Here is a 12,420-nt window from a genome sequence, read left to right on the forward strand (position 1 = left end):
GTGATTCAGTTGTTGTGATACCCCACACTGCATGGACAGCCTAGGGTCAAAGTGTATTAGGGATGCCTTAAAATGTGGATTCAGAATCCAATAAAATGCATTATTATTATTTTCAACTTTCCATTGATTCACATCTTGCTAATGTAAATTAGTTCTGGAATTTTTACATGGAACAATGGGCCAAAAAAGGCAGAAGATACGGCTTATGGTATATATGCTAATTCATAGAATTGGAAGGGCCTTTACAGACTATCTAGACCAACCCCCTGCCCAATGCAGGAACACCCTAAAGCATCCCTGACAAGTATTCATCCAGCCACTCCTTGAAGACTGCCAATGAGGGGCAACCCATCACATCCCTAGGCAGTTGATTCCACTGTTGAATTACTCTTAATGTGAAGAAGTTTTTTCCTAATGTCCAGCTGGTACCTTCCTGCCTGCAGTTTAAACCATTATTTTGAGTCCTATCCTTTGTTGCCAACAGGAACAGGTCCCTTCCCTCCCCTAAGTGACAGCCTTTTAAATACCTTAAGAGAGAAATCATGTCTCCCCTCAACCTTCTCTTCTTGAACCTGAACATTCCTGACTGCCTTAGTCTTTCCTCATAGGGCTTGATCTTCAGGCCCTTGGTCATCCTGATTGCTCTCCTCTGCACCCATTCTAATTTGTCCACATCCTTTTTGAAATGAGGCCTCCGGAATTGCACACAATACTCCAGGTGGGGCCTCACTAACACAGTATAAAGTAGGACAATGTCATCCTGTGATTTGATGTTATGCCCAAAACTGCATTTGTCATTTTTGCTGCTGAATCACAGTGACTGCTCATATTTAGCTTCCCATCCACCCATATCCCAAGGTCTCGTTCACACACACTGCTACCCAGAAGTGCATCCCTCATCCAGTATGCATGCTTTGCATTTTTGTTACCCTGGTGGAAAACCCACCATCTTTTCCAGTGTGTTCAAATCTTGCTGAATTCTATCTGTATCTACAAGGGTGTTTCCTACTCCTCACAGTTTAGTATCATCTGCCAATTTAATGAGTAATCCCTTCACACTCTATTCAGGATCATTTATAAAAATACTGAAAAGCACTGGGCCCAGAACTGAGCCCGCTACTGGACACCTCCCTCCAATCATACGTGATGCCATTGTCAACTACTCTTTGGGTGCAATTATCCAGCCAGTTCCCTATCCACCTAATCCTCCTAGAGTCTAGTCCACAGTCCTCCAGTTTAGCCATCAGAGCATCGTAAGAAACCCTGTCAGAAGCTTTACTGAAATCCAGATAAACTACATTGACAGCATTCCTGCGATCCAGTAAACTTGTCACTTGATCATAGGAGATGAGGTTGGTCTGGCAGGACCCATTGGGGACAAATTTGTGCTCCCATATCATCATGTTGTCTGTCAGATACTTGCAGACTGACACTTCTAATATTTGTTCCAGTATCTCCCCGGGGACAGAGGTCAGGATGACTGGCCTGTAGTTCGCAGGATTGTCCTTTTTTCCTTTCTTGAACATTGGGATGATGTTTGCCCTCCTCCAGTTTTCTGGCACATCACCTGTCCTCCAAGAGGCCTGGAAGATGATTGACAAAGGGTCTGCAAGCTCTTTTGAAACTTCTTTAAGCACTCTTGTGTGCACCTCATCTGGCCCAGGGGATTTGTACACATCCAGTGCAGCGAGGTGCTTCTCCACAACTTCTCTGCCTATGTCGACCAACAGCCTCGAAGTACGCATTTCCTACTACCATCTCTAGATGTGCCTGTTCTCTCCTTCAGGGAGAAAATAGGCAAAATAGGCATTGAAACTTTCTGCCTTCTCTCTGCCTGTCAGAGTTCCTCCATTCTCACTCAGCAGTGGGGGTACTGTCCCCTTCACCTTGCATTTGCTCCTCACATATCTGAAGAATTTTTTGTTGTGGTAAGCCCCTCTAGCCAGTCTAAGTTCATTCTGAGCTTTGGCCTCTCTGACAGCTGCCCTGCAGTGCATTTCCTCCCTTCCATTTCTTGAACATCTCCATTTTCTTTCTTAGGTCACCACAGAGCTCTCTGTTCATCCACACTGGCTTCTTAGATCCCCTACTGCATTTCTGTCTCACTAGAATGGTTACAGCTTGAGCCAGCAAGAGCTCTTCTTTCAGGACAGCCCACCCTTCATTCACTGCTTTCCCTTCCAGCATTCTTGTCCACGGAATAACTCTGATCATATCTCTAAGTTTATTAAAGTTTGCCCTACTGAAATCTAACGTGTATTTGACTACAAACTCCCATGGTATCCCACAGCAAAAGGGAATCCTAGGATGACGTGATCACTTCTCCCTAAGGTTCCCATCAACTTTACCGTGTCAACCTACTCTTTTGTGTGAGTTAATATTGAGTATGGTCAATCTTCCACCATTTGAGAAAGGAAATTGTCAGCCAGAGAGGTTAGAAAGTTGCATGGTCCTGAATATGTAGCAGAGTTGCAGTGCAATCCTATGGAGAGTTACTCCAATCTAAGTCTACTGACTTGAATGGGCTTAGAGTAACTCATCATAGGATTGCACTGTTAGTCTCCCAGCACACATCTGGGAAGCTGAAGTCTCCCATAACTACAAGGTCATGTTTCTTGGATACTGTCAGGATGTCAGTTCTCTAGCCAGAGTTACGCCATATTAACTTGTGTTATAATCAGTAGTTGTATAGCTTTCCTCCCTCCAGGCCCAGGTGTCGTCCAGGCTGCTCATACCCATGGGAGCGAAGAGCCCTTATCTATCCAGACCAGCCAACGACCTTGATGTCTTCGTCTTCTCATGCCTTCGCAGACAGGACTGAGGGGGAGGCTGGGAATGGGTGTTTGAAGTATTGTAACTTTCGCTTTGCATGCCATTCTCAACAAAGCTTCTGTTCAGCCAAGGGCCTCAAAAGCCTTTGGATTATGGACACCTGTATCCTGAGCATAGTCTTTCAATAAACCTTTTGGAATCAAGAAACCTTGTGTTTCTTGCAAGAGGGGGGAAACGAACTCTGACAGATACCCTAGGAAGCTGCTCATGGAGGGCAGAATCCAACTCATTATGGTATATGATCCTACTTAACTGCAAAATTGTATTGGATTCTAAACACTAAGTTTAATGCTTATCAATGAAATGGGTTACTTACCAGTTGCCCCATCCTTGGAAACCTGCAGCTTGAAGGACATGAACTGCAAACTGACAAATGTACACAAAGAAGAAAACAAAGAATCTGAAAGAACTGTCACTCCTGAAAAAGAGAAGGGGTGGGGGGAGGACATTTCAAATGTCTTCACTATGTTTGCCAACGATTACCAGAGAAGATGGTGCCAGGACAGCACGATCATCAACAGAAACAACTAAAATTACACACAATATATATATAAACTGTGCTTTTGTGACTACATCCAATTGCTATGGAAACAGAGCTGTCAAATTAATGAAGCAGTATTCCCAAATGCTATCAATGCAAGCTACCCTAATTAAACATTGCACAAACAGCAGAGTAACAAAAGTCTCAGAAGCAAACAATTTAAAACAATGGGATCTCTGCAGTGTAACAAAAACGGACCTAATATATAGTCAACTGATACCTTCTTATGTCCAATCTTATTTTATTGGAGAGATGTCTTATTCCCTTGTCATTTTTGTAAAATCCCACCTATTGCACTATGCTTCCTAAGGAAAGATGAAAAACTGTAGCCCAAAAAATTCTATAGCTTTGATCCAAGTGCCTCTCCAACCCAGGCGCCCATGGAAGATGGGGAGGATGATTTCTGCTGATGCCGCACTCTCACTGCAGCCTTCTGCTTTGATTCCAATGATGTTACTGAGAATTCAGTGACCCACAGCATACAATTTCAAGGGGACAAGAAGACTAGAGTGGAACGGGGAGGCAGAAAAGTTTCAGCTTATGCAGTGCGGTTCTGCTTGCATTGTTAAGATCCCAACCTTTAATTCTTCCATTTCCCCGTGTTTTACTTTCGGGAAAAGAAAAAGTATAAAACCTAACTAAATGAGGGTATCAACAAAGCAACCACCAATCTCACATATATTAATGCAACAATATTAATTATTTTTTAAAGGCACACACATTTGTAAAGCGATAATATGATTTCATCTAACATGTTTAAACAGTTTAAACAGTTTAAACAGTTTAAACAGTTTCAGCAGTAGAACTATGGGATAAGTCCAAATTCCATCTCCTGCAAGCAGAGTCTGGGGGGGGGGGGGGTGTAGTGAGGAGAATCTGTTCCACTCACAGTCCTCTGAAGCTAATTTCACATTAACATAATTCAGTAAAATAGTGCAGAAGACACCCAAGGATTTACTTTAATAAAAATTTACTTTAATAAAAATTAGTAAAATTAAACTTATCATGAGTTAATATGATCTTTCATATGAAAAATAGAGTAGACTGGTGGGTTAGATAGATAAGTTTCACACAAACTTATTTAGTCAACCCCATGTCGTCACTGTTAAGGAAAAGCAGTAATGAAGCAATATTTGCAAAGGCTAGCAATTAGCTAACAGCAAATTACTTTGTTACCAAACTTTTACAAGAATTCACATGAAAAATTATAAAACTAAGTTAGGTGACAAGATAATAATTAAAAAGCAATTAAATAATGTACAGTCTTAATCACACTAATTCCATGCTAGATGGAAATGGTTACCTGAAGGCTCCATAAAGTGGTCTGTACCAGCAGACAAATGAACAAGGAGTGAAAAGCAAGAACCAGAGAATGCTCAATCCAAAGTCAACTCCTCGCTTCGGGTCCAAGCAAAACCAGGCCAGACATCCAAAGATGTTAAGAAATAGTGTTACTGCATGGACTAAAAAAACACAAGTATGTATAAAGTGAATGGTCATAATTTCAGAAATATCTATTAGACTAAAAATATGCCAGCTCAGCAGATCACATCAAAATTTGATCACTAGAATCAATTTGCATGTTTTTTAAAATAAACACCCTTCCATTTTGATGTTTATAAAAGCTATATTACAAGTAATCTAATTTAAATCTTAATACAAATAAACTAGCTACTATCTATACACCAAATCTCTTACAAGTGAATCCAAAGCTCTTGATTAAACGCCATTAATTCCGCCTGCTTATGAGGGCAGCTTCCTTCCAGTAACAGCCCCAGCACTCACGAGTCCCTCTGACATTTGCAGGTGAGAGCTCGAGAGGCTGCCACTAGAATGAAATGATAAAATGCTCTAATGTGCGACCTCAGCATTGTCCACTGCTTTGGAACCTGTCCATTGAGTTTAAAACTGTCTTCTATGTAACAGCTACAACCAGGGATAAAAACATGACTTTTTGAAATCAAGTATTATAAGTATGACCCAAAAGCTCTTGTATGCTCTTCTTCAATAATAGAATGTCAACCAAAGAGCAGGGCCATTTACTTGAAAGCATTCAAGGGGAAATATGTCCGCAATTTCTGCAGATTTCCCACGGGAACTGCAGCCTCCCACACCATGTTCAACACCATTCCCAAAGATCCCTCAGCCCAGTATCAAATTTCTAGAGGGTGCTAGAGGTCGTAACAACAACTGAAAGGCAGAACAAAACCATGATACAAGCAGAGAACTACTGATGGCTGGGTCTGTTTTTTGGTCTTCAGGTACATGCTTTTGCAAGTGTACACACAGCTAAACAGAAATCCTCACTTTCTTAATTGCTCCCTTTGTCTCTAAGCAAATTCTAGAATGCAAAAGGCGAAATATACAAATTGAAAAGTTGCTTTAAACCAATAATTGGACTTTTTAAATTGAAATTTAAATAATTTAAACCATGATTTGAAGTTGATCCAACCTGACTATAATGAGCTAGCCTCCTAGCCTGGTAATATACTTCATAAGCTTTATTTTCACCAATTTTTTTTAAATCAACCTTTTCATAGCAGCAAGTATTAAAATTAGATTAATTGTAGTGATGCTTAAATGATGAGTGAAAAATGCACAAAATGAGCTGGCATGGATAAAAATACATTATATATAAACTTGAGGAAAGAATTCCCAGCATAACTACATTTCTTGCTTTAGTAGCTGACATTTCTACAGTAATTACTGAATACACAGACTTTTGCAGATACTATTTAATTATCTGAGAGCCAGGCCAGAAAATATATACAGGAACACTACACTACCCTATAATTATATATATTCATAGACTATGCTGCTTAAGACATTTTTTATAATTTATAATTTTTTTAAAGTTATATATAAAGATTGTGAGCAGCTGCATGTGCACTTCTTCTAGAGACAACCTTCAGGACTGGAAAGGTCAATCAATATTATTATACTTTAAACTCTTCACATATTGAAGTACAACTTGGATGAGGAATTACCACATTAGCTGGAATACTTCTACCATGTGCTGGGAACATTCATAGGGAAGATTAAAGACTTAGATATATAGTAGGCATGCTCCAAAATGTCAGATTTTTAGAAGAATATATGCAAGAAACTTAGTATGATTGTGGGTTATCTTGTGGTAGCTGGCTGGCTTTTATGTCTGCTCAGTGTAGTTGACACCAAGCACCAGCATGTATCCTAAAATGAGCTTGGTATCTTTTTAATGGGCACTAACCTATAACCAAGCAAGCAGGTACACTGATTTTCCCACATTCATATAGATCTCTGCAGCCTCTTCTGATCCCTAGAAAAATCACTCCTTGGGTTATGGGACCAATATGGAAGAATAGCCACATGTGTCAGGACTCGGAGGCTGCAGTGAAGTTAAGGCATGATGTCACTCCTTTAGCTTTCCATAAGCACAGCTCTGCTGACAGAGAAAAGGGGACAATTTCACCTCCTTCCCTCTCTTTACTGGAGCCTCCTCAACCTTTGCAGCTATTTCCCCACACAGGTCCTCTGACTTTTCAAGGAATCGGAAGTGGCTGCAAGAACACAGAGGAATACAAGAAAACTCTGTTTACCTTCCACTCACGCATAGTAAATAAGCCATTTTCACATACATCTGGAATGAGTAGTCTATGATTGTTAAAGAAAAATCGAGAAGAGTCCAGTAGCACCTTTAAGACTAACCAACTTTACTGTAGCATAAGTATGATTGTTAAAGGGCACTTATCAAATGGTTAAGCACAGTCTGTAATGTGGAAAAGATATGCGAGTTAAGGCAAGCAGAAATCAAGGTAGAGAAGAGATTATTTTATTAATCTGGAAAATTTTTCTTAATTTTACTTAGCCCAAAACAAGATATGTCTCATTCTATTTAAACATGAAATGTTTTAAACTTATTAGACCAACTCTGTTTTGCCAAAATTATAAAGTCTTGACTAGATTGCTGAAGGGAGAGTGACTGCTAGTTGGGTGTTTTTTATTGTGTCTTTGTAGTTTTCTTTTTTGTGTGTTAACACTAAAGATTTCTAAAACAAAGTACGGTATGAGGACAAAACAGTAAACATAAAAGACCGCTGTGGGAAATTGATATAAAACTTTGAAGTGACCAATCTTCCAGTCAAATTTGTTTTAACACTGTTTCATATTTTATTTATTATTTAATTATGAATTGCCCTGACATCCAGGAATAGAGTGGTGAATGAATGTAAAAACACTTTTTTCCATTTTATGTTCAGTTACAGATATACACACATACCTATGTGCCATTACCTGAAGTTCAAACAAGTCTTACTTTGTATTTCAAGTGTAAACATATAAGTGAGTCCACTGGAAACTAATTCTCTGTAAGTTCACAATATAATAGCCTCATCACTTGAAATGCTAAGCAACTGAGTTGGATTTAAGGAACCTCCTATCAGCATCAGGCTTCAATAGCCAAATGATGCTGCAGTCTTAATCACTGCTGACCCTTCTAGGCATGGCACTGAGTTGTCCTAAGGCCATAAAAGTCAGTGTGTTGTAGTTTTCAGAGTGCTGGACTAGGATCTGGGAAACTCAAATCGCCATTGACCATGAAGGTCCCTAGATGACCTTGGACCAGTCACACACTCTCAGTCTGATCTATGTAACACAGTTGTTGTGAGGTTAAATAAAGGTAGGGAGAACCACATGCACAGCCTGAGCTCCTTGGAAGAAGAGTGGGACAAAAATGTGACAGACAGGCAGACAGAAAGACAGGGACAGCCATGAAACACAATATACTAAAAGCTTGGCTGATATTAAGGCACTGTACTGTGGGAGGAAAGGATCTGGGACAGCTAGAAGCTACCCTAGTTACCAAAGTGGGTTCTTCAGATCAGGCTACTAGCACGGCTTATGATGATAGATCTCAAACATTAAAAACAATGTGGCTTTTGGCCACTGGCATCCTTGCCTTTGTGTGTTTGTGCCCCGAGAACCAATTAAAACTTTCTCAATGTAAGGAATAATGGAGAGTGGGCCACTCAGGGGATACTTGGGGGGGGGGCATCAGTTTAGGGAGCTGGAAGGGGGATCCGTTTTCTATTGGGATTTTCCAGGGATGAGCTTGCATTGGGAGTGTGCCTTGGCCTCCGGCATCTGTGTTTGTGCCTCCAAGAACCAGCTTTCTGTGTGAGAAGCTTGCAATTTGGAGTGTGCCATGGCAGCCTTGCCCCAGCGTGTTTTTGCAGTGGGAGTCAGCTTTAACTTTTTCCTCATAACAAGAACAATGGGGGCACCTTTGGGGGGGGGGTCCATAGAATTGGACCCTAGGGTCCAATCTTCCTGAAACTTGGGAAATCTTTAGAGGATGTCGTGAGTAGGTTTCCTGAAAATTTGGTGACGCTTGCTTGAAAAATGACATGCACCCCTGACAGCCCCCAGATTGATTTCCCCATAGAGAATAATGGCCAAATTAACGTGTATTTCTCTGATTTACCTGAACTGAATCAGAGAATCAGCCTCAAATTTTGGGAATCCTAAATTTTTCTGGGACCCCTGAACCAAGATTTCCTGGAATTTTTGGGGTGTACAGCTCTCTTCCTGTCCACCCGAGATTTTCTATTAGCAAATGGGAACACTAGTACAAACATTATGTAAATGTAATACTGAAAAACTAAATGTACATAAATTAAAATTTACTTACACATCCACAAGTAGTACATAATTTTTACTGTCTTCTGAAACTCTACAGGGATGTCGACAGAGAAATCCTGATAAAAACAGGGACCTACTGGGAAATTTCCAGGAAGTGGAGGCCAATTGTTTTTCCTTCCTGCAAGAGCAAAGCTTTACTAAATACTGATGGCCACTTCATACATTACATTTCTGTAATACCTAAAGCAAGTTGCAGTTATCTTTCACTGCCCAACATACTATGGCAAACAAAACATACTCAGCACTTCAATCAATAAATATACACATATCTTGTTACAGAGAATATTTTCAAAATGATAAATGAAGCAAATGCAGCACCTTGAGATAAGCCAAAAAGTCCTCAATCCAGAATCCAAACCATAGTGGTGGTACTTCTTTTTGTAATGACTAGCTTGTTAGCAGTATCAAGAATGATATAAAAAATTCTAAGTAGTAGAGAAAATAAAATTCAGCTAGTTACCTTTTATTCTGTTATCTAGACTAATGAAGGACATATTACCATGAAATAAAAAATCCTATTATTTAACAAAGATATGAACAGTATGTGTGAAGTATGGGCAAACATTCTTGGTTTTTCTTAAACTTTATCTAACGGAACTTGTATCTTCTTGAAGTAATAGATCATCTTTCATTTAAGTCAAAATGCAATATATTATGGAGTTTTTCTGTTCACGTGCTGTTATTTGTCCAGCTAAAGTTTAATCAGGGGACACCTTAAATCAAATATAACTCAACATGAGCAAATGCTGCAATGGCTACTAGGTTCTCAAATCTTACAGAAAACAGTTCCATATTTTCAGTCTGAAGCTTCAAGTATAACCAGACAAGCACAATACAAGATATTCAAAATCATTTTTGTTTTAAGGAAAGACGGGTATATCCCCCTCAAAATCCAGATACTAAACCACTCATTCCTCTCAGCCTATCCTACCTTGCAAAGTTGCATGCCACCCCAGCCTCCTTGGAAGAACAAAGTACTAAATAAAAGTATGGTACGAAATTCAATGGTTTCCATGGATACAAGAATTATGAAAAATGCAGCCTATAATTTTTGTAGAAGGATTTTTCAAATCATACCTCCCTGCTGGTTGAGACTCTGCATTTCTCTTTCCCTGCGATCGAGTTCAGCAGCTTTCCTTTCCAATTCTTCCTGACGCTTAAGCAGTTCAGCCTGGGCCAAGGCATGTTCCTGAGAGGAACATGTATTAGGGCATAATAAAACATGTATCAGGACATAATAAAACAAAAAGCACATAACAAAGAATTAAATTCCATTTTTTCCACAAATTGTATTGAATAAATATTTGATATACCTTTGCAATTTGAGTATAAGCAGGTGGTTCTTCTGTTGGTTTCATTATAGCTGGTTGCGTACTGGGCACATTGGGAATTTTGACATTTCCTGGTTGTGGCTAGGGAAGGAAAAAAGAATTATTTTAGAAAAGATTTTGGAGACTAACAGAAGACTGCACAATTATTTTTGTATAATTTGCTGCATGTATAAACAGTCAACTTATTACATTTTACAGTGATGAAGACTGAAAAGTAAAATAGGAATATAAAAACTCTGCCTCTCTACATTAGTCTGATATTTGTTGAATCATTGATATTTATTAAAATTATGTTTCAATACAGGAAATTTTAAAACAGGGCTGCGTGTAATACAATATTTCAGCAAGGTTCTCAATTGATTAAAAGATCCTAAGAATGTTTACTTAGAAGTAAGTCCTATTGAACTCAATGAGACTCACTCCCTTAGAGCTGCAGTTGATTAAACCTGCCTATGAATAAGCAATAGTTTATGGGTAAAGTGTACACTCTTCATTTTTATATGCATATGATTTATCATCATAGATCAGACCTTCCTCCAGCGCAAAAAATTAAGAAAGTTTCTACAATCCGTAGCTTCTGTAAGTATTTCTATTAAAATTCATTCCTTATTTTTCTTCCCTGATTAATTAGGAGTACCTTTAAAAAAAAAGATTTTAATTGATTGATCTAGCCTTTCAGTTGACACAGTAGCTCTATTACAATCACTGAACACATTTTTGCTTAAGAAAAGATATATGTTGCAAAAGAACCAAACCTATTTGCCCACAAAACCCGACCCTACGCTGCATAACAAATCCTCCACTGATTCTTTTATTGATTCTTTTTATCCTGTTTCAGCAAACTCATGTGTATTAAGGGCAACTCAGTGTGTGTAGTTCCTTAAACCAGCTTTAAAATTTGGCTACAGCATGAAACAGAGAGAAAGAAACTTGCAATAAGTATGTCTTTCTGTAGAACTGCAACTTCAATTCATAAGCACACTTACTAGGGATTAAGTTACTTTGAACTCAGCTGTATTTCAAAGTAAACATATCCTGCGAGTAAAGCTTATTGTAGGTTTAATATCCAGACTTTTTGATGCAGGAGTGTCTTTGGCAGTAATATGGGTTTTCCAGTAAAATCTGAATCAGAAAGTTTTCAGAAAAATTATACAATGCCCTAAACATGTGATGTGGCATGCAGTAAACAAACTTTTTCAAAGTACCTTATGTTAATTTTATGTCACATTAGCAATAAATAGATAAACTGAAATATCTGATTAGGAAAAAATTAACTAAGTGTGGTTTAAATGTTACTTTTAAACAAATTCAAAGCTTTATAAGAAACTAATTTTATTAGAATAATACTTGTAATAATACAATGGCTGGATCTCACTGAAACTATCCACATGGGTGGGATGATTTTTGCCAGTTCCCCCTCCCATGGCTGCTCCTCAACCTCCCATGCTGCTCCTACAGGTCCCTCATCCCCAAGAGGCAGTACTGTGGGGAACATTTCAGCCTGCAAAAGAAAAACATTGACAACTACTGACACACGAATCTCAGTACACTCAAAACTGTGCATCAGATGCCATGGATGTGCCCAGTCATCAATTTCAACAAAATTTAATTTTGTTCCATGGAGTTGACTGAGACAGCTCTGCTTCACTTTCTCTCTCTGTAGTATCACTAATATTACCTTTTAGTTCTATATTAGATTGGTGGTTGCAACAGCCGTTCCACAATGTGAAAGGAAACGTATAATTAATAAACATAGTTTTGGTTTTGATTTGACTTGCACAGCCAATCAAATGAATTCATTAACTTTTTTAAAAATTTAAATTAACAATTAAATCTTTAAAAATGGGGAACAATTTCCAAGTTTTTTTGTCCCAACATCCCTGGTCATATTCAAAACAGCCAAACTCCTCATGCAACATGTATCTGAGGGCCATATTCAACTTTTTCATTCAAGTTTTGGCAGCCTAAATGGGAGGGGAGCAGCACAAAAAGGAAAGTATAATGTCTAAAGATATTCCTCAGCATCCAATCCCACCA

General features: G+C 38.8%; 1 protein-coding gene across 2 annotated transcripts in view; it reads right to left on the bottom strand.

Annotated features, from left to right (window-relative positions):
• The window catches only part of SCAMP1 (secretory carrier membrane protein 1), a 45,932-nt gene that overhangs the window by 15,137 nt on the left and 18,375 nt on the right, over positions 1-12,420 (bottom strand). For both annotated transcript variants that reach the window (XM_054986532.1, XM_054986531.1), the window contains 5 exons: positions 10,366-10,464; positions 10,130-10,241; positions 9,042-9,170; positions 4,677-4,836; positions 3,149-3,250 (listed from right to left, as the gene is read on the bottom strand). In XM_054986532.1, the coding sequence (XP_054842507.1) occupies positions 3,149-3,250; positions 4,677-4,836; positions 9,042-9,170; positions 10,130-10,241; positions 10,366-10,464 (602 nt within the window). The remainder of the gene's footprint in view (positions 1-3,148; positions 3,251-4,676; positions 4,837-9,041; positions 9,171-10,129; positions 10,242-10,365; positions 10,465-12,420) is intronic.

This window comes from Eublepharis macularius, chromosome 8 (genome assembly GCF_028583425.1).
Source record: "Eublepharis macularius isolate TG4126 chromosome 8, MPM_Emac_v1.0, whole genome shotgun sequence".
Lineage (NCBI taxonomy): Eukaryota > Metazoa > Chordata > Lepidosauria > Squamata > Eublepharidae > Eublepharis > Eublepharis macularius.